Source organism: Ornithodoros turicata, chromosome 3 (assembly GCF_037126465.1).
Source record: "Ornithodoros turicata isolate Travis chromosome 3, ASM3712646v1, whole genome shotgun sequence".
NCBI classification, from domain to species: domain Eukaryota; kingdom Metazoa; phylum Arthropoda; class Arachnida; order Ixodida; family Argasidae; genus Ornithodoros; species Ornithodoros turicata.
This window is the reverse complement of record NC_088203.1, coordinates 95,229,696-95,252,657: the sequence shown is the minus strand read 5'-3', so window position 1 is coordinate 95,252,657 and position 22,962 is coordinate 95,229,696. Positions and strand designations below refer to the sequence as shown.

General features: G+C 45.0%; 1 protein-coding gene and 1 long non-coding RNA gene across 3 annotated transcripts in view; one reads left to right on the top strand and one right to left on the bottom strand.

Moving 5' to 3' along the window:
- Positions 1-22,962, top strand: part of LOC135388864 (uncharacterized) — a 173,133-nt gene that overhangs the window by 87,641 nt on the left and 62,530 nt on the right. The gene's annotated exons all lie outside the window — the stretch shown is intronic.
- LOC135388860 (lachesin-like) overlaps positions 12,393-22,962 on the bottom strand; it is a 184,926-nt gene continuing 174,356 nt past the window's right edge. For both annotated transcript variants that reach the window (XM_064618706.1, XM_064618707.1), the window contains exons 5-10: positions 21,653-21,784; positions 19,996-20,286; positions 19,404-19,475; positions 19,244-19,309; positions 18,686-18,763; positions 12,393-14,726 (exon numbers count right to left, since the gene is read on the bottom strand). In XM_064618706.1, coding sequence (XP_064474776.1) covers positions 14,599-14,726; positions 18,686-18,763; positions 19,244-19,309; positions 19,404-19,475; positions 19,996-20,286; positions 21,653-21,784 — 767 coding nt within the window. In that variant the 3' untranslated portion in view covers positions 12,393-14,598. The remainder of the gene's footprint in view (positions 14,727-18,685; positions 18,764-19,243; positions 19,310-19,403; positions 19,476-19,995; positions 20,287-21,652; positions 21,785-22,962) is intronic.

The window sequence follows — 22,962 nt, the reverse complement described above, 5'->3', positions numbered from 1 at the left end:
TGTAAGTATAGTAACCTTAAAGGGGCTATGACCTCTACCAGGCTTATGGACTGCATAAGTGTCACAAGAAAGCCGCACGCCTCCCGTTTTCAATAAATCAGGGCAGATAACGATATTATTCGAGATGGCGGTTGGCAAGGAGCGTGCTGTGCAGTGAAGTTCATTTTTAAGAGTGCGGTTGTTCATACATACCAGAAAAATGATGAACGGTACTGAATAAGTATTCGGTACTGATAAAATATGAACAAAACATATGCATCGTCGAGATAAACTAATCGACTAATCAATCATCGTTGTGATCACTTTAAAGGGCACACTGCGGAGAGGTCTCTGATTGATCTCCTCAAACGATCTCCCGCGATGATTGGACAAATCGGAGACCAGTGAGAGCCGGCTCCGCGTTGTAGGCTTTCTTTGGAGAACGGCTCTGCTGAACCAAGAGCCAAAGCCGTGTATAAAAAAGGGAGTCTGGCCATTAGGAGGAGTCTAAAAAAGACGCTCGTCCTGTCAATCAAACTTGAGCGCATTTGATTGGTTGTTGTTTTCTATGGGAGCAGTCATGACAATAAAATTTCCCTAACATGGATATGTTGCTTTGGAGCGGCGAAGCGAGGACTTCGTGACGAGATGTTTTTCAAAAACTACTTTAATTTCATCCTGTGAGTATGTACTATTCTTATATATCTATCTGAGAAGTCAGCTTCAATTCTTCCCCCGGCATCATTATTTACGCAAAAACGATAGGTTTAGTGGCTAACGTTATGCCTATAGTGAGGATCGTGATCCGAAGAAAATAGCAGGAAAGCGGCCACTGTTGCGTAAAGTGTTGCATATTCTTGCTGAATTTTATTTATATATTTTTATCTCTGTCCATTTCTGGTCCCATATGCTTATGTCAGGTGATTAAAAGTCCACGCCGGTAGCCGTCTGCGTACGAAGAAGCGGTTGCTGCAGTTCCGCGTCTTCCCGACATGCCTCTCTCCACGCAGGTGGCGCTGATAAAAGTGGCAGCAAAATCCATAGTTTGGTACGTCGCTAGGGTTTCATCCATAGTTGGTACGTTTGAATCCGCGCCAATCCCGTTTCCCCAACACGGTAGCACCGAGTAAATAAGGGCGAAGTATAACTCTGGATAGTCCGTAGTAATACTGAACTGTATTTCGACCGGTGATTGGGCACACACCCGAAAAAGTGGATGGAGCTCTAGGCATATACAGGTCCCATTAATGGCCAGACTCCCCTTTTTGTGCACGGCTCTGCCTAAGGCCGAGGCTTCCACACCTCTAACGTCAGAACTGTACGCGGACAACAACAACAACAACAACAACAACAACATCTACATGAACGATGATGGGATGAGGTGATTCACCGCAACAGGTTGCGAGGAAGTTTGTTCTATAGGGTTCGTATCTAGCCAACTGTAACACCTACAATAATAATTCCTTCTTCCTCAACATTGTGGCGTGCAGTACCATGCGTGGCAAAATGCATTGGACGCAAAATGCAATTTACCAAATCATCACAAAAAAAAAGTTAAATTGACCTGGTTTGTTGGCTATTGTAACGTACAGACCATTTCAAGACCATCGTGTTCCCTTTCGGATATCACGAGCCTATAAGAAGTACAAAACAAATTCTTCCAGAATATTACTCCCTGGGTCCCCCAAGGCTACCTTCCACTTTTCCAATCACGCACCAGACCCAAGAAGTGCAATATCATACGAGCACCTTCAGAAAGAGCCTTTCTAGTTCAGGCACTTTCGGTGGTCCACTGCCAGTCCAGTTTATCGGACTCCTGCAGCCTTCATCTTTGACTTGCGCTCAACAGCTGTGAGACCGAGGTGCGAGTTCGCCTAACGAGTTCGCCAAGGAAGGCCAATCAATGGTCATCGATTGCAGCAACGATGCATAGACCCCGAGTCTCACGCGGGGAACAACGCCCGGGGTTGGGGACGAGCGCCTCAGGCTCCGGGGCTAGCTAGGTAGGGGGTATATACTGTGCTGCATCCTCTTCATCCGGCATGTCTGTTCGGCGATGATTCGATTTAGGCCTCGTCGTCTTGGCGACTCCCGGGAGGCAACCGATATAGGGGTGCAAACGCAGAGGCTGAATTCTAATGAACGTAACGCTGTACTCACTGGAGAGGTATACGCCGTTGCGTGGCTGCCTGCTCGATTGCCCGTGTGGCTGTGGGGGGCAAGAGGCGGGCGTTTTGTTGGAGGAAGGGTGCAACGATGCGAGGGTTGGCAGCTTCGATTGGGTAGGATGCGAAACGAGTGCAGAAACAAAGATAAGTAGTACGCAGCCTGGTAACTTCCCAGTGTGAAAAGTAAAACAGGCTGCACTTTTGGGCATTCCGCAAAACACGTTTAAATGCGACAACTTTATGCAGCCATCTTCGATCCTGAGATGTTCAGGTGCCTGCACTCGTTCTGGTGCTATTGTAACTTGTTTTTCCTTCTTCTTTTTCCACAAATGTTACAGACGGAACTACACAGCTTTCAGCGTTGGCGGGCCATATAAAGCTATCGCGTTAAAGCAAACAAACAATAGGAGCCGACAAGCGAAGATGGAGAGAAGAGAAGTGAGAAAGTTCGAAAGGCCTTGGTATTCTTTCAAGTTTTTTCCGTATGTCATTAAAAGTTAATACTGTTATAAAATGTTAAAAAGGCTGTGAAATAGAAATAATGACCGCCGTACACACGCCTGGTCTTTTCCCGAAAGTTAGCTTGAGTTTACGAAAATATTTTCAGCTTGAATTGCGCAGTAAAAAAAAAAAAAAAGGAAAGAAAAGAAAAAAAAACGACAAAGACAAACTGTCTGTGTGACAGACTGCTTGATGAATTGGGCAGTTTTCCGAATAATACTAAACGCAAGTTTATTGCTCATTTAATGTCATAAGTCACATGGGAGTCACCTTTTTTGTGCTTATTTCCACATGTGCTCGTTCAGCTCGTTCATGACTCGCGGTGACACAGTGATGTAATAATGCCGTGTCCTGCCAGGTTGGTTGGTTGGTAAAAAAAGAAAAATATGGAGATGTTGGCCAAACTCTACATTGGATAGACTACTCCAGTGCGCTTATGCTAGCGAGGTCTAGCTTCCAAGGGGTCTAATAGGATGTTTGTTCCACAAAAGTCATAAGGAAGGAGATCACAGAGTGTGAAACACGTCGATGTGCTGCTGGCCAGCCACAGAGTACCTGCCAGGAATGTCAGTAAGGTACACATTGATAAGATGTCACGATCAATTAATTAGCTCCAGGCTTCTAGTACTTCTAACAAACACTCGGCGCATCGAACCGAATTCCCGTTTGCACTATTTACAGAAAGAAACACATATTAAAGCCATCGTGTAGGTCCGTCCGTAGCTTTATAGGGCCACGTGACAGGATTGATCGCCAGACTGCGTCAGTGGCACGCTGAACTTTTGTAACCATCACAGTAACAACGTAAGGATTAAAGAAACATTTAAAAGAGGGGGACATATGTTTATTATGACAAAAAAAAAAAAAAAAAACGAAAAGGAGGGAAAGCCTGTGCTACGGCGCCTTGCTATTACGAGCTGTATACGAGGGGTGTTCAAGTCAAACCGGGACTTTCTGTCTTCTGAGCGTACAAATGGCTCGCGCTGCTTCGTTTTCGTCATTTTCACACGCGACAGGCCTCCGCGTTCACCACGTGGTGATCCAAAGTTTGTGCAAAACAGAAGACACGTGCTGGACAAGATGGCCGACAACGAGGTGAGCGCGCACATTGAAAAGCGAATTGTCATGAAGTTTCTCGTGAATGAAGCCGTAAAGTCATCTGAAATTCACAGACGACTTCAGGCTCAGTATGGCCACGATACACTTAGCCGCAGCAAAGCGTTTGAGTGGCGCAAACGTTTCCGAGACGGCCGTACATCAGTGCAGGACGATCCCGGCCGGGGCGGCTGAGAGCCCAGTGTCAGAGTTCCTGAGAACATCCAACTTGTGGAGCGCCTGATCGTCAAGGACCGACAGATAGCACGTCTCGAACTGGCTCGAAAGGCGTACCTTTCTGTTGGAACGTTGAACACTATCATTCATGAACACCTCCAGTTTTGGAAAGTTAGTGCCCGTTGGGTTCCGAGGCAGCTCTCCGTGTTTGACCGGCTGAGAAGACTGGAAATCTCCCAACAGCTACGGTACCGTTTCGAAACTGAAGGACAGCCGTTCTTTGATCGGATCATCACGTGCGATGAAAAGTGTGAGCACCATTTCACTCCTGAGTCTAAACGCACACCAAAACAGTGGAAGCATCCATGCTCGCCAGCTCCCAAGATGTTCCGAAGCACCCCGTCTGCGGGTAAGGTCATGGACGCGGTTTTCTGGGACAAGGCTGGCGTTGTTCATGTTGATTTTCTGCCCAGTGGTACCACCATCAATAGTGAATATTACTGTCAGGTTCTCAGGATGTGCATAAAGCGCTGAAGCAAAAGCGGCCGCGCCTCATCACCAAAGGAGTCCTCCTCCTACAGGAAAATGCACACCCGCATACCGCGCATCTAACGACACGCACCTTACAGGAACTTGACTGGGAGTTGCTGCCATATTCCCCTTACAGTCGAGACCTCGCCTCCAGCAATTTCCATCTCTTCGGGCCACTGAAGGCGTTCCTTGGGGTCCGCCACTTCAGCTGCGACGACGAGGTCAAGAATGCGGTCCGATCATGGCTGCTACGCGCCGGTAAGAATCTCTACGCTGCTGGCATCCAAGGCCAAGGCAACGTTGGGACAAGTGCATTAGTGCAGCTGGAGATTACATTGAAAAATAAAACTAATTTCTCGCCTGTAAGTTCAGTTTACTTTTGCGAAAAATGAAAAGTCCCGGTTTGACTTGAACACCCCTCGTACATATAAAAAACACAGAAAAAAAACTGAGTTGGTCACAGTTCACCCAGAAGGCCCCAGACCCGCAGGAACCGAAGAGGTGCCTTTGTCACCTCACTATGTTGTGTATGTTGTGTGGGGCCTAGCAGCGTAGCTAGGGAGAAGTCCGAGATCCTGAGGCGAGCGATACGCGACCAAGGGAAAAGACGGTGTTGGCGGTAACGGGTGCAGTGGAGCAGCAGGTGCGGAATGTCTCCTTCAACATGACAGATGGGGCAGATGGGTGATGGATTAAAGAGGTTCTTTACTTGAAAGCATCTGGAGAAGAGTTTCGCCAAGATTTACCGCCAACGATGACCGTATAAAGCTACCACATTGAGACGTGCTCGGAACAAAGCCCAAATTTACAGCCAATTTTTATTTAAACATTACTCGCTCCTATAGGACAACGTTCACGAACCTCAGCAGATGACATCCTGTTCTTACGGAGTGCACGCACGCAAAAACATGGGAATTGCGAGGGCCTTATTCGTTTCTCCTCTCGCTTTCCTGTCCCCCTCTTTCATCGGAAGATGGAGGCGATAAGAACATAATGCTACTCGATATGAAGATACCATAAGAGAAGGCGCGAGATGTGAGGGAATATAACATCTGAGTCACGTTTTAGCAGAGAGCTTGCAATCTGATTCTATAATGCGGATTATGAGAAGGAAAGAAGAGCAAGCGGAGCCCCTCTGGAGATGATCGACGCTTTTTTCTCTCTCTCGTTTATTTCTCTAATGCACTTCTAAGACCCGGGAAAGAAAGCAACAGCGTTTAGTTGGGAATATCGTGCGATATTATTTCACTAGTATCTTCCTACTTGGTGGTTTTCTGCTGTGCCGTTTGTCCTTCCCGCATTTGTGTGCGCATGAATGTGACAGCGCATTTTCGAATCATGAGTCTCTATATCACATACATCCAAAGGTTGAGGTTTTGAGGTTTTATAATAGCTCAACAGTTTGTCATCTGATTATGAGATGTGCTGAACTTCTGTTCTCATCTGTAGCAGGAGATGAGCCATCATTTTGAGACATTGCTTTGGTTCCTGACACCGGACGCGTCAAAGTGTTCAAAGGCGCCGTTTCTAACTATGCGTGTTCACTTTTGGTGTCTCGACCCCGACAGCGCCCTGCGACATTCCCACCATTGCGATCGGGATCGCCATCGCCACTCCGATCATCACCGTCATCACTCATATTAGACCCCCTAGCTATGGGGTAGCGTTCCACTCTTTGAGTGGAAAACCTCCCCACTACATCGTCAGAATATAATTGTTGTTTTTGCCAGTGTCTTGAACACCGCATGTGTTTTGCGGATCTCGATTTACCCCATCGCTTGGATTACCTGTCTGCAGCTGCAGCGTTTCATGCTGAACTATTCCGTTGTGGTGCTTGCCTTCAGCAGGGGGAAGGACTGCATTTTTCAGTTTCTTGCACTCTCGTGCTTTATGACCGTAGCCCAGTTCACGACAAACACCAATAATGCCATGGACCTGTGATCCATGGCTGACACTTTGACGAGGCCACCAATGCTTCAGCGAAGACCTGGTTGATAATAGCGCTTGCAACCCAGCCTACACTGTCGCTAGCAACGCTTTGAGCAACTATGATATCTCAACCTACGGTCCCCACACCCACATGCATTCTTCATGGTGTGAAAGCACTGCTACACCAGGCCAACGTGAAACCGGCTTTACGCCGCACTATACAACAAAAATAGGAGTAACTTTCGTCCTGTTTGTGGACCAGATGCATTGCCACAACCATTAGTCTCTTTCTGGACTAAATGGTATTCACTGTGTGGGGACTGCATTTCACGCCTTGTCCTCACTTTCCTACGCACGTTTTCACTCTGCACACATGAAAAATGAAAGGACCAGTAACTAACTACTTCATACTCTGTAGCCAGAAAGTTGATTTTATTGCATTGGTTTGTTCCGTGAAATTCCTGCGAATCACATTTTTTACGTAAACTGTTGTATTCATTGAACCATTTGCGAAGTTTTGGGGACTATTTGTAGCGATGGGGAGTAAGTTTAAGGGTCAGGATCAGGAATCAGAAATTGAGAGTTGTTGTAATATACGGTTCCAGAAGCTGTAATTCCTCCTCAGCTTGCTCCTTTTTTTTTGCGTGTACTACGGTGTAGAGCTCTATGTCTCAGCCGCTACCGGAAGAGCATTCACCTCTTCCATATCTGTCAGGAAATCCATAGACCGCTTCCTTTTACACTGCCCTCTCTGTATTGCAGTTACCGACGAACGTAGCAGGCATGTGCTTGTCTCGTCGTCTAATACCCCTGTCACACGGCAAACTAAATGGCATTCCCAACGTATGACAGTCGCACCGAATGCCATTCGCTTGTATTTGCATCCAGCTACACGAAGAAACAGAATGTCATTCGCATATGATGTCACTGTCGATAATTAAAACACTATAGGGCCGAACATGTGAAGTATTATACAAGTACATTAGCTATATTTTTGTTTCTTTTTCTCAAAACCATTAGTTTATTTTACAAAAGCGTTACGTTTTCGACGACGCTCAGTTGACTAAGTATCACAAGCAAAGACAAGTAACAAGCGTATCTGCACCACACTTGGCAACGTGGCGACTGGGAACGAGGGTAGTTCTCCGAAAAACTGTGTTAAGCCTTCCTTCCTTCGTGTCAAAAGTTATCAAATTCGTGATACAATAATGGATTACAACTTTTCATTCGTGTTTGATTTCTTCGAACGATTTATCGTTGTTATTTTTGCTACCTCTCTACGGCGAGGGTACGCAGTCGGTGCGAGAGGGAAAAGCGAATGAGTTTCCGGTATTGCCATTAAAAAGTCATTCGAATGGCGAATGCCATTCGCATGTATTGCCATTTGCTTTCACCGCGTGACACGGGACGAATGTCATTCAGTGCGAACGTCATTCTCTGGGAATGACATTCAATTTGCCGTGCGACAGGGGCATTACAATAACGCCCAGTAACACCACTAGGATGAGAATTGCCCTGCGAACTACGATGGGCTCTGTTAGATCCACGCCCAGCGGATTGTCCCTGATATCGCTAGAATTCATGTAGCACGTTAGTGCATATGTTAAAGGTGTTCCTTAATTAATTTTTTTATTCTGTGTTAGCGCTGCTAGGCAACTGTGGCTATGAGCGGCGTACAGATGTGGACAGATGGAGAGAGGACAGCAGGAAGGAGTGGGAGACAGGGGCATTAGTATGCGTCCTGGGCCGACTTCAGGGGGAACTGTGCCGACATTCATCTGGAAAGTCTTTGGAAAACCCAGGAAAAACCTCAGACAGCACAGCCGGAGGCAGGATTCTGACTAGTCACCTCCCAGTCTCGGCGTGCAAAGCGATCATCCTAACCACTATGCCACGGGCGCTGGTGTTCGAAATATCGGAGGCTGAAGTCGCTTAACAGTTCGGCACGTAGATGAGTTTTCTACCTTCTACGTTATTGCATATATGGTCTGCCCCGATAAGAAGAAGCATGCTACAAACAAAGCCTCAAAGTTTATAACATAACAGTGACGTTACACTGCTCATTTTCTGTTTCGCCCCTCGTGCTTAAAGGAGAAGCACTGAGAAGTAACGCGATACAGTGCGGAAAGTACGCATTCCCATAAGCTAATTATTCTTCTCGTTTGCGTTCGTCACGACAACGCATCTGCATGATTGCGCGCAACCATCCGCTTCTTAATTGGTGCTTGTCAGCACGCGAGTGCTGTGATGATGGGGCGGCGAATAGTCGGATTAGAGGGCGGCCTCGTGCACGGGTGACACAGCCGTGCCAATGTCGTGTTCATGAAAGTGAATGTGCTTGCCTTCGATAAAAGAAACGGTGCGCAAGATAATGAAGGAAGAGCTTAGTATCGTGGCGGTAAACAAAACGAATGGTCAAGTACAAGACGGCACTTAGTGTACGCAGACTGCATGTGTGCTGTTGGCGTGGCCATTTCTATATATCCTTGGAAATAACAGATCTTGATGGCGTGTGATACGATGGGCGAACGTCTCCCTTTTTTTCTTCTTCTGATTACTAGGCGGCGGAAGTAATATAATTAACAGTATACGCACATGATATACATACACATGTCCAGCCTGTTTGATGCAAATCGGAAGATTGAAACCGAATAATAGAAGAAATGAAATAAAAAAAAAAGATCTGATCTATTTCGTTCATACCGTAAACTTGAGCTACCCAGATAATTTTTTGACATTGTTATTCATGTTTTCAGTGTGGGGACATCGTGCAGGTTATTTGAAGTGGTAGTGAAGCAGATATTTTGAAACTTTCATGGTGGTCCATGTATTTAGTGTCGGGGCGAAATGAAGATGGGAGCAGCCCCACGGAAATGTTGGCCACTGTTATGGAATCACCCTTCGATACCTAAGGTCTTAGCAAAAGCGTTCATGCATATACCTTCACCGGCACCAGTGATGGCCAAAGTACCTCAAAATTATACTTAAAGTAAAGTACCAAGTACCTGGCGTCAATAGTACTTCAAGTACAGTACAAAGTACCCAATTCCAAATGTACTTCAAGTAAAGTACAAAGTACTAGGCAAAGTACTTCAAGTACTCATCAAGTACATTCTCAATTTAATTTGTATCACTTTGCATTTCACTGTTTAGTATCTGTGTCTTGCTTTTTTGGCAAAACTTTAGCGAGTATTCTTGACAAATGCTCTGAAGCCATAAAGTCCTAGGTTAAGTGCTAACCCGTGAATATGAACTTAATCAGATGTCATAATTTGCAGCTACATGTAGAGAAGTAATCAGTTAGCTGTGCTGTGATTATGCAAAATAGTATTATACCCTGACTGATCCAAGATCACCCGCCTAGTGTGGTGTTCCGGTACTAATCTTTTGCTATAACAGGCTAGGAAATTTCAAGGGGAAAAAGTACAAGCCAACAGAGATTATGTATTTCTGGGCATTCCTTGCTGATTTTTGAAATACAACATGTTTAAAAAAGAATATGAAGAAAGTAAAAAAGGATGAAGCACAATGTAAGCCTTCATTTGTATACGACTGTGATCTGCAGCAATGTAATCCATGTGACCAAATTAAAAAAAAAACATAAAATGTAAAAATGAAAGCATTTCTGTCTATCAGAGTGTTCACCATGTAATGCAATCACGCATATAATGTGATATAAAATTATTCTTAATTGCCAATGAAGGAAACAGTATAAAAAGCGTAGAACCATGCATTGGGAGAACGGAAATTACAATGGACCAAGTCATTGTGCTGCCGGTTGCAGTGTCATAATGTGTGCGTGTCTTTGCATTCCATTCGTTTTACATAATCACAGAAGCGTTGACACTTTTTCAACATTTCAAGCCTCTCAACAATATATTTGCTTCAACAAATGGGCTCTTTAAAAGCACAAAAAATCTTTTTGGTAAAATGTCAGACTGGTACTCTTGGTACTGCATCCTACTAAAAGCGTTAAAATGACGGCAAGAAGGCGAAAACTCAGAGATAGCACTATCTGTGTTTTTCGTCTTCTTTTTGTTATTTTAGCGCTTTTAGTAAGGTGCATTTTTTACGCTCTTTTGTGATTTTTTGTCTGGGGTCCAAGTTTGGGTACTTGAGTACTTGATGGGAAAGTACTCAGAAAAAAATACTTAAAGTACGGTACAAAGTACACGATTTAAAGTGTACTTACAGTAAAGTACAAGTACACAGAAATGTACTTAAAGTACTACTTGAGTACTTGATACTTCAAGTACTGCCCATCACAGACCGGCACACTGAAGGACGTCTAAAAACAACGCCACAAAACACAGAAAAGAAACGGGTCTGTCACTGAAACTCTGATTTGTAATTGCCTCTAATGCAGGAAGTTACAGACCAAATATACCGTGTTTTCCAGAGCTAACCTATCGAAATCCCTAGCGCCGTTTCCGAACATGTTACTTACTACATCTTAGCGCCTCACTCGCCTTTCTTCAGTACCGCTCTTTCTCCAACCAGTAACCAGGTCCTTGAGCGGGGTCTGTTTACTCCAAGCGAAGTTGGAGACGGCTTTGTATCATCGACTTCCTCTCGTTCAGCTTACCTTTCACAATCTGTCTAGCGGCCGTCACCGCCAGCAGGTATCTGAGACGGGAATCCCGCTGACAGCGCACACGACACTGGATATAGCCAAGACGACTTCTCTTCGACGGCAGATATCTCTTGACAGTTCCCTCCATGCTCCACTGCGATCGGAGCGCGAACGACGTGGCCCCTGAGGGATTGTCGCGAGAAACAAGGCGCACAAGTAGGCTTGGCAGGGAACGTCTCAGTACGTTTCCCGGCCGCACGGTCATGTATTATGGACGGGCAAAGTGCATGCGTGTGGTCGATTCGTGGCGTGTAAAAGAAGAATGAAGATTTTTTTTTCTCTGCTGCTGCTGCTGCAAAGTGCTTGTATAGAGTGGTTGTTTGTGTTTTAGAAAAGAGAAATGTTAGGTGTAGAACGTTTTCCTTTTCGACACGCACGGCGGTCGATAAACGTGATACGCGCGGTGCACTTTATTCGTCGTGTCCAGAAAAATAGACGAGTTTTCTGGAACTGCCGCAGCCAATCTTTTAAAGAGTATTGTATCGACTAATAAACGTATTAATGAAGACGGTAATTGCTGGAGATCCGTTGGGACTCGTAGAAGTATTGTCATCAAGTGGAAGAGACGGCTTTACTCCATCTCGGATACCGGTTTACAGCAGCCACCAGCGAACGTTTATGTTTTCGTACATGCCGTACCATGCGGACAACACTGGAAATATGGAAGAGTGTCCACGAAGATAGTACAGTACTAATGAACATGACTGAGCATGAGAAAAAAAAAAACTCCTTGTTCTTATTACCATGTATCGTCCAATATCCAGTGCAAGGGGCACTGTAAGAACCAATTACGTCCAGGAACAACAATGACTGAAAACATGTTGGAGTGGACGGTACGTTCTGGATACACCATATCCACGCTGGTTGTGTTAAGAGAGAAAATGTTTAGGCTTACCTTTTTATCTTGCGCATACCGCTTTATCGAAAGCTTTTCCTCTTTTACTAGCGAGCTACAGGAAAGCCATGATGTTATTACAGGGTGTCGATGTGCTGTCTTTAGGGATGAATGTCCTCGTTGAATATTTAAATGACAAGTGCTAACTGTAGCGATGGAGTTATGTACATTATGTAAAATTACCGTGGATTAGTATGACATGGGTAATAAAAGCATGCGAGACAGACGGCAGAAATATAGTGGAAGACCTCGGCCTCGTTGAACCCGTAGAGTGCCCTGAAATCTCTGTTCTTCTTCTTTTTCTTTTCCTTTTCTTCTATGTTTTTTTTTTAAATAGCAAGCCGATTTCTGCCTTGCTGACCTTCCCTTTCTTCTATCTTGGTAAATATATGCCCCTCCCCCGAAATCTCCATTTAAAACCTCCAGCAGCGAATAATGTTGGCACGGCAATGAAATGACAAACACAGAGCCGACAAAATGACATTTGAGCTTGCAGTTTTTTTTATTTGCGCACTTTGATAAAATCACGTGGCTAGCATAAAAGCCTGCGCACTTTACACCATACCAAGAATCTGACGGCAATGCACTACAAGTACTGTCTCCTTTACAGTTTAAGCGCGTGTTACATGTTTACATTGTTACTTCAGCTGTACAGAACTGTTCATACACAACAGACGCGTTTACGTCGCGGCGTGCCCTGTGTAAGAAGCACGTGCGACCAGAATAAAAGCCAAACTCAACATTCGGCAGCAAAGGGCTAGTAATTCGGCAGCGTATTCAAACGTTATAGACTAGTGTAATTAACGCACGTTACCACTGAGCATTTGTTATCGAGTGCGTTGGTGTGCCTTGATAATGAACTATACAGTGTGTCACGAGCAATCTTGACCATCTTTTTTTGCTGTAATTACTTGTCAAGAGCCGATTGAGAATGGCTGGCTGTGTGGAAAGAAATAGAAAGCTTTGTGAAGGGGATTTAGTATTTCGTATTAATCTGTTACGAAGAGTTATTACGACTAGTTAAGCAACCGGTGTGCTTTACCAGAGTGAAGTCATTAGAAAGGGTGAGTCTGATGCTTATAATGCTGAGTATAGGGCAATGAATGGACCCGCCGGCAGCATGCGACCGGAAACTCGCTGGAAGCAAAGTAGCTCGTCCTGGAAGTTGTCACTTGCTACAACGCGTGGTAGCGGTAACTACTTTTGTATGGCATTTTCTTTCAATGTCTCCCTTGTTGAATCGCCCACGTCATCATCATCCAATGCATGTGTGTGTGTGTGTGTGTGTGTGTGTGTGTGTGTGTGTCGCCCTTGTTCTGTAACGCGCAAATCAAATCTCACATTTTATGGTCGTTTAGAAGGGGCTGATGACGATGAGGACACTCACCTTATCTAAGAAATCGCGCCAGAGAAGGGAGCTGATAGAGTACAAGTACTACAAATACAAAAAAAAAAAAATATTGACACGCAAAATATAGTTCAACACATGCCTGTCCAGCTTGTTAACTCAACCGAAACGAACTGTTTCCGGCCACAGATAGCCGGCTACACATCCGGCGTCCGCGTTAACCCCGTCCAACATTATAAGCATTAGAGTCGAATGGGAAGGCCCGCACGGAGGCTACTTTTCTTTGAACGAAATCAATACCAACATTTAGTGCGCTGTTCAAGATATATCTACACAGAATTTCGCTTAGTTTGTTCAGCGTTGCGATGTTGCTCTGAGGCACAGCAAGGTAAATGAGGTCGATGCAACACCGCAATAAAACAGTCAACCACGCATTCAACCTGACGCTGCCGTGGCCTTGTTTGGTGTGACAAACTCGTCCGATTTATGACGTAGGCCCAGGCGTATCGGTTGAGTCCTGCCGCAGAAGGCTATTACTTGGCACATTATTGTTCATGTCGTCTCCGGGAGCATGCGAGTCAGATACATATCGTAGTCGTTTCCCGAATGCTTCTGGCCGCTTTTATCTCAGCAATACTTTTCTCCGTGTTTGTTCTGCAACACTTTGTTCATTTCTGTACACTGACTTGACTACGAGAGATAAGCATATCGGGATTTTTTTTTACTTTCTGACGGAATCGCTTGGCTCATTACTATTAATGAATCATTGAGCGCGGAATAGAAAATGCAGTCTCGAAGGTCTTGCCTCTTTTCTTGATAAACGAGGCTAAGTGAGAGACAAGATAATTGGGTTCCCATAATCGGAAGTTATGAATTTGCAATAGTAGGCGATAAACTGGGACATTGTGACGGCTAAAAAAAATAAGTAAATCGCGTACAATTGTAGAAGTCACATCTAGAGTTTTAGTAGAAGAGGGATCAGCCAATTTTCATTGAGCTATACCGTCATGAACGTGGGCCGAATGATATTTACAGACACGTAAGCAACAAAAAATAAATAAAAAATAATAAAAAATAATAAAGAAATCAAACCAGGACAAAACTTGGCTCTCCTGGCATTTCACACGCATGTTCACCAGCCGCCCTTGTCAGCTTGGTATATCCACCCCAGCACAAAAAGGTCAAACCTCAGAAGGCTTCACCGTTCGACGACTGTTCTCTGCAAGAGCACGAGCGTTTCTTTCACTGTTCACGCAAGAACTGTCACCGCCTTGAGTTCCTCTTACTTCACACTGCCCACACTGCATGCGGGCTTTGACGACGCGCTTGGAGTCGTTGTGGCTCAATGGTTTCTTAGTGAAACGCAAACACAACTCGTTGAAAAGGCCAGGATGACGAAGTGAAAGGGCAACAGTTGCATGGATGAAGAACCAGCGATGCCGCTTCGGAAGATGTTCACGTCTTTCGGCTCTGCACAAAAGTACACACACGGCGATTACTTCATGCACCAACAAACAGGAACACTTCTTTGTTCCCAACTTTCCTGACAACAGCGTCGAATACAATAAATAAGATAATAGCATGATAAATGATAATAAATACAACCTTTAAACAGTCACTTCTAATGGAGGTAAAAAATGTATATGCGTTTTTACCTGTAAAAGTAAAAGATACACTCTTAAAACGGTCACTTCACTCATGAACGGTAACTCACGTTACCTCTGAAAAGGGATATCCCTTGCTGTAGAGGTTACACAATGGGTAACGAGCTTAGACGAAACTCTCTAGTGGCCAGAAGTTACAGGCAGCGTCCTGATCACCCGCAGGAGTTACACGATCACAATGCGCTCGATGTAACCCGTAAACAAACTGTTACTCGTAAATAGGTATAAACAGGTAACGCTTATGAGGGTTTTATGTGCACCGTGCCAGCGGAATACTTTCAGATTTGTACCGCGAGACGAAATAGTCACATCCTATTTCATAAATTTCTGTGCACAAACATTACCACGTACAGTGCAGAGAAAGAGCAGATGCGAATTAATTTCAGTGTATGTTCGGCGCACTTTCGATCTTGACAGCCAACCACGTTCCCGTATTACGCGATGTTGTGCAATGCCGTGTCGATTCTTGTTTAGCTTGTTAGGGGTTATCCTATACCTTCAACTTTTAGAGGTAAAAACGCATATACATTTTTTACTTACTAGAAGTTACCATTTTAAGAGTGTAGAATGCGATCGCTTTCGTAGAAAACGGATGCTGCTCCGAAGAACTCTGGACAGGATCGATGGAAGAGCTTTTGTTGTCGTGGAAGTGTTGTATGATTTGGCCAGATCGCCATCGGCAGACTGCCATCAGTTTAACTTCCGTCTTTTCAATCGGGGAATGCGGAAACTGAGTCAAGTACGGCCAACGCAAGCGATAAGAAGATTGATTGATTGATTTTTAAAAGAAAAAAGAAAAATAAGAAGATGAAAACACTGAAACTACTGTTTGTTATCGTATACAAGCTTTCGTGCAATGGCCTGCATTTCATCCGGTTCGGAAATAATGAGGAGGTGACATCTATGTACGTATAAAACACGGCGTGGTCACGTGGATCATAAGAGGAGTGGGGGGAAAAAAAGAGAGAGAGAGAGAGAAAAAAAAAACGCCAAACGAAAACGCACGTAAACTAAGCCAAACTCTCTGTCTGAAGTATATAGCAAAAGAATGCAGGACGAGATCAAGGTAAGAAATTAGGCTAGAAGGACTTTAGCCCAATTGCTTTTCTTGACGTTGCCTAGCATTCATTTTCTATATGCTTCCACCAGGGGGTTTTGTTCCAGAGTTTCAGGACATCGCCGTGTCTGTGGAACAAAAACTCTCTCGCCTCTCCGCGCCAGAGAGGAGGAAAGCAGAGAGTGACAAGCGCGTTCACAGATGTGGCAAGGGCAAGCGGCGAGAGAGAGCGGGCGAGGGTCGCGTAGTGAGAGAGAGCTGCTCGCATAACCCAGATGGGATGCTCCAGCCGCGGTGCAATACCAGCTCCGGTGGCGCAGCGGTAACGCGTGCGCTTGGAGACTGGGAGGTCCGCAGTTCGAATCCGCAGGCCGGCTGTGCCGTCTGGGGTTTTTCCTGGGTTTCCCTCAGATGTGTAATAGGCGTATGCCGGCACAGTTCCCCTGAAGTCGGCCCATGGACGCAGCTATCCTCCCCCCCGAGCGGATTCCGCTCGGTCTTCCACTTCACCCTTTCCTCTCCTCCTCTCCACCACCTTTCCCTTCCCGAGAAACATGCCGCCTAATCAGGCAGGCAGACCTCTCGGGTTCCTCCCAACGACACTCCTCCTCCTCCTCCGCGGTGCAATGCAGTACGAAAAGGAAAACAGGGACCGGAACCGTTATATTTTCTGGTGCGGTTGGGGTTCAGCGCCGCAGCAGCGCAAAATATCGGTTCGAACCGTTTTGAACCGGTTCAGAAAATTAAATTTTGAGCCGATTGAAATGGATTAAAAGCAAGCACATCCTTACGATTCTAAAACAACACAAATGTATTGTTGTTGTTGTTGTTGTTGTTGTTACAACACAGCAGTGGTTCACAGCAACACTGTGTGTTACAGATCTGCATTCCAGGTGCAACGTTACGGTAGCATACTGTACCCTTTTTGTTCACTCATCGTATACACCCTGTTACATACTGCTCAGGGACTGGCCGTTATTTTCACAGCCTAAAATGAAAACTTGGTGTTGCTGGACGACAAAAATCGCGTATAAGGAAGCCTACAACCGCCTAAAGGACGACCTCTCTCACGACGCACATTGCCTCTGAACCGTTTCGCGAACCGGTAACCGCCTAAAATATCTTTGTTCATATATAGGTTATATGGAATATATAGGTTAGGTTTATAACGCGTGAGTTCAGCCACGGGGGGGGGGGAATATAGGTTTATTGCAAAACAAAACAAAAAACACGAAAGAGGGGAAAGGTTAGCCTGGCTCCAGCAGCCGACTTGCTATTCCCGCTTACAAAAAGGAAAAGGGAGAAAAGGAAAAATAAAGAGAAAGAAGAAAAAAGAACGGCTACGAACTCACGTGAATGTCGACATGGCATATCGGTGAGCTCGATTATGCCACATATTCGTGAACTCACCGGATAAAATCACACTTGTGAACAGAGCAGGTGTGATGTTATTTGGTGAGTTAAGTGAGCGAGGTGAGTGAATTAAGTGAGCGAAGCTCTCTTTATGTCTTGCACGTGCGCAGATCCAACAACGCTATCTCTTACGTACGCAAAAGAGACAGCGTACGATGCACAAAAACTCACTAATGTCGAACCTTTCGTTAGCGTCCCGAAAAATCAGTGCATCGTAGTGCATCGCCTTTGCATACGTAACGCATAGCGTTCATAGTTCCTCGTGCACGCAAAACAGAAAGAGCGCTTCGCGCAGTGCGCAGCACCACCACGCTATTCCTTACGTACGCAAAGGCGATAGCATACGTTGTACTAAAACTCTCTAATGTCAACGTGTTTTCGTCAGCGTCCGCAAAAGCCGCTGCAGCTGAAAATCTCAACACCTTCCGTGATCGTCTGAAAAATTTTCGTTTTGCGGTTTACTCTTCTCTCTCGTTTTTCGTCCTCTGCTCTTATGATTCACGTGACCACAGCGTACATTATACGTACATAGATGTCACCTCCTCATTATTTTTGTACCTGACGAGATGCAGTCCAATATGAAAGCTTGCACGATAATAAACAGTAGTTTTGATCTTACGTCTTCTCTTAAGGTCATAGACGAGTTATCATTTTAACAATTTACAAGTCATGTACGTTTACATGTACTAGTCGTATACGTGCCGTTTTTACCGCTTCCGGCTTGGTGCCAAAACGACATCCGGGGAGGGGGGGTAATGGAGGATAGGCTCGCCGTTGTTGGCCACGCAGAAGTGGCCACAAAACGGCATCCAGGTTCACAGCAAACACGCTCTGGACCAATCACTGCGCCTGTTGATACAGTTATCGCTTCTGATTTGAGGAGAGAGAGGGTCGTCCCCTGTTTTCAACAAATCAGGAAAGCGAAAAATACAATTCTGAATGGCGGCTGGTTCCGAGCGTCCTTAGTCGCGGAAGGACCGGAAGTCTTCGTGGCACCGGAAGTTGTGTTTATGGGGGCTTGCCTGCCGAGGGGGGGGGGGGAATATGTTTATTAAGAAAAAGAAAGGAAAGGTCAGCCAGACGAAGGTCGGCTTGCTATTCCAAACAAAAAAGGGGGCTTGCCGGGGGCTTGTTTATGTTTACCCGAGAATGTTATGTATACTTTGACTCTGAAGTAGCTGGTCTCACGCTAAGTGGAGCCTAAACCTACATATTTTTCTTTGCGAAATCTTCGGGGTTTGGGACTTTATACTCTGTGAGGACTTCCTCCATCATCTGAAAACGTTCACACGTACCCTTATCGGAATATTCTGTTCCGGGTGGAACGTAGCTTTGGGTACCCTCACCTTCGGTAGATACATCACTTCGCCGTCCTGGTGATAGATGACAAAAATGTATAATCAGTAATGGCAGTAAAAGAAATGGAACTGTTCGAGTGTATCACATGATGCAGATTACTAACAAGTGCAAGGCATTCAGAGCAACTTGGAACAAAATTGAAGAATTTGAAATACACATAAATTGGTATGGTCGAAAATAGAAAGAAATACTTTCACTGTGGCCGCATTCAGAAGGGGGTGCTGAAGTACAATAATAATGAATAGACTCGAGGCCTATTTTTATTACGTTTTAACACTGCATGTGGGGAAGATGTTTACGTTTTACATGGCGAGTTTGCACAATTGAAGAAATAAAAATAATTTCTATAATCCTTCTGGAAATTTTTTATATTCCCTAATTACGATACGCACCTTTACAGATAATGAAGAAAAGGTTCCATACAAACTTAAAACCTTTTTTTAAAGACATGTCGACGAGTGCTCCTTTTTTGGATTACTGTAGGAGGATCTTACCTTCCTTGAGAAGAGCATTCGATGAATGCGTGGCGGAGTGTTTTCCAGAGCTCGACTGCTGCGTTGCTATGTGTTAACGAATAATACACGCTTATTAGCTTCCGCAGGTTGTGATTAGTTTCGTACGTTTAGAACTATATTTAAAGTGACAAATTCTTACACGTCGTCTCCATGTATTTTCTTCCTTGGTATTCACGCGATGCTGCTGTCGAAGAAGTCGGCCTTGGTATCTCTGCGAACGTTGGATTTTTTTTTTATCAGTTGCAATTCGACTCATTACAATTTGCTCCCTACAATCGCAAATATTATCTAAACCTCGCGTAAACATCTGTGTACTTATGCCCGAAAGCGGGTTCTGAAAGGGCATCTAATCTCCAAAAAGACTAAACCAACCACCATATTTTTCTTAGAATGTAGTGATAACATCAAGTATTGAATAATAATGATATGACGTCGTATAGAAAATCTGCGGATAGTTACTTTTAAACTCATTTTTTTAATGGTAATACTGTTACACGTACTACATTACAGTATAATAATAAAGAAGGTTATTCTGAAGATGATTACACTGCGCATAGGCAGAGTTACTCAGGCAAGGGAGGAAATAGGCGCAAGGCAGCTACATCTAATTGTATGAAGTAAAATATACTGCAGATGATATTGGTCTAAGTTGCGGTGATGCCAGTCTTGCTATAATTAATTCGGCCGCCCAAACGTCACGCGTTCTTCCATAACCTCACCGTTAGACTCACCCGTGAGTTTGATGTTAGCTTCTGTGTCTCCGAACGGATTTTTGGCTACGCACTTGTAGCGGCCAAAGTCTTTAGGTTCCAGGTTTCTTATGGTGAGTCGTACTTGCAGCTTGTACGGTCCACTCTCGACGGTTTGCGAGTCGTACTTTGAGTTGGAGATGAGCACCGCCCCGTCGTCGCGTTCCCAGTAGATGATCCCGCGGGGATGCGTTTCAAGATGGCACTCGATGGTCACGTCAGATCCCACGGGAACACTCACGAGCTGGTTGGGGATCCAGATCATTGGAGGGACTGCGAAGCGCGAGATTGTCTCCATGAAAGATGAACGATGAAAGATGAAAGTCACTGAAGAGGTTAGCCAGCTGTAGGACTCGAACCCACATCTTCTGGATTGCCGGTCCAGGGCTCTACCAATTGAGCTAAGCTAACACGCCTTCTCAGCGACTTCCAAAGCGCGTCATCTGAAGGGACAAACCAGCCACTCTCTCTCACTCAACCTCCTTTCACTCTTACATTTTTGCTCACTCACTCACACATTCATACGACGGGATCGACGCAGGCGGCAACTGATGAACATGAAAGAACTGAAGTTCTGAGGCTGGAACAACATAGAAGGGACAAATACATACAAAGCCTCAATTTGCCTAAGAAATTAACGATGAAAGATGAAAGTCACTGAAAAGGTTAGCCAGCTGTAGGACTCGAACCCACATCTTCTGGATTGCCGGTCCAGGGCTCTACCAAGTTCTTCACCACTTCAGTTCTTTCATGTTCATCAGTTACCGCCTGCGTCGATCCCGTCGTATGAATGTGTGAGTGAGTGAGCAAAAATGTAAGAGTGAAAGGAGGTTGAGTGAGAGAGAGTGGCTGGTTTGTCCCTTCAGATGACGCACCCTGGAAGTCGCTGAGAAGGCGTGTTAGCTTAGCTCAATTGGTAGAGCCCTGGACCGGCAACCAGAAGATGTGGGTTCGAGTCCTACAGCTGGCTAACCTTTTCAGTGACTTTCATCTTTCATCGTCAATTTCTTAGGCAAATTGAGGCTTTGTATGTATTTGTCCCTTCTATGTTGTTCCAGCGTCAGAATTTCAGTTCTTTCATGTTGTCTCCATGTTAGCCCTTATACTATTTTCCGCGTTTTCGGGTTTTACTTTTGGGCGGATTCGGCGTACGTTTTTCGGTGTTTCTTGATTTTCACGAAATCGGCTTTTTTTTCTATGTTTTCCTTTGCGTGTGCGTGGTGTACCCGACAGTTATCGGCGAATAGAAATCACAATGTAATTTCCGCACGACGTTTATTCAACATGGCGTTGTTCGCGGCGGTGGCGTTTTACGGCTAACGAAGAAGTAAACGGACATTTTTTAGAACCATCGCATTTCTGTATGGCTTTCTGATCTGCATCAACAACCATGCTGGGCATGTGCTGCAATTTATCTCTGTCAGCGTTCTTGGAATGTCCCTCCGTATTCGGTGTTTTTCGATTAAAACCGAATGAGAGAAAATTTACCCGGCGCATGTTTTTCGATGTTTTCTATTGAAACCGAAAACGCGGAACCCTACTTTATAAGTGCTTGGCAATGCTCACTTTTACCCGGTTATAGCGGTACCACTTTTAGCGATACCCATATCCGAAGCTTGATGAAATATATAGTACTTACAATTGACTTTTAGCACGATCCGCTTGCTGATTGAAGGTTGAACGCCATTGGAGGCGATGCACAAGTAAGCTCCCATGTGCAGGCGAGTCACCTTGCTGATGTTGAGGTACTCGCCCTGATATTTCGAAACACCTGCGTAATTTAAAAATATTGATTAGGCCAGATAATCCGCAAGCGGTCTGCTAGGCTACCGACTGCTTGCTATCGGGCTTATATCTTCGTCGTCAACAACGGCAATAAATGAAGGAGAAGTGACGATGATGACATGGAATGTTTCCCCGTGGAAGCCACAATATTATATACCTTTGGTGTTTTGTAATACATGACGGACCAATGACGGACGTTTTGTGACAATCAACATAACCCTGTGAGTGTCACAGAAAAGGCGTTCGTCCACTTTTCGACAAACCAAGAGAGAGGACGATGTCGTTCGGGATTATAGTTGGCAAGGAGCATGTTATGCGGTGAAGGTGTGTTTTTTAAAGAGTGCAGAAAGGCATGAGCGGGAATACATGTGAACGGTATCGCCCACAATAATAATGCTTCGAGTCTTCAGTCCTAAAAATTGATACGCCAACTGCACTACGTACGTCGTCCGTACGTACACTCTCAGAAAAAAAAAAAAAAAAAAGTGGAGCAGTTATACCTTTTAGGAGGTAATAGTTGCCGCATATGTTGTGCCTAAAAGGTTGCAAAGTTCTACCTGCTACCCACGAGTGATAGGGTTGTCGCTTCTGATTCGGTGAGCGAGGAGAGCGTACGCCTTTTTGTAGCAATTTGGATATACACAGTAAATTTATTTACACCCCTATGAGTGTAAAATGAGTGTTAGATAACTCACACCCTTATGGGTGTAAATGCTACACCCCAATGATGGGTGTAACAGAGGCGTCACATATTACACCCAAAAGAAGGGTGTTTATTGGGTGTATTGACCCAAAAATGGCAGGTTATGAAAAAAAAAACACTTGCTCTGCATTTAATTGCTAGTGTGAGCATCTTACCTATTTCCGTGTTAGCGGCACGAAGCAACTGTGGCTATGAGAGGCGTACAGACGTGGGCAGAGGACAGCAGGGAGGTGTGTGTGGGGGGGGCTTAGTGTGCATCCTGGGCCGACTTCAGGGCAACTGCGCAGACATTCGTCGGGAAAGTCTTCGGAAAACCCAGGGAAAACCGCAGGCAACACAGACGGTGTGAGGATTCGAACCCGTGTCACCGGCGTGGAAAGCGATCATCTTAACCAGCATGACACGGGAGGTTACAAGAGCTTAGCTAGTTGCTTCCGCTTTAACCTCTTGTGGAAGCTTGA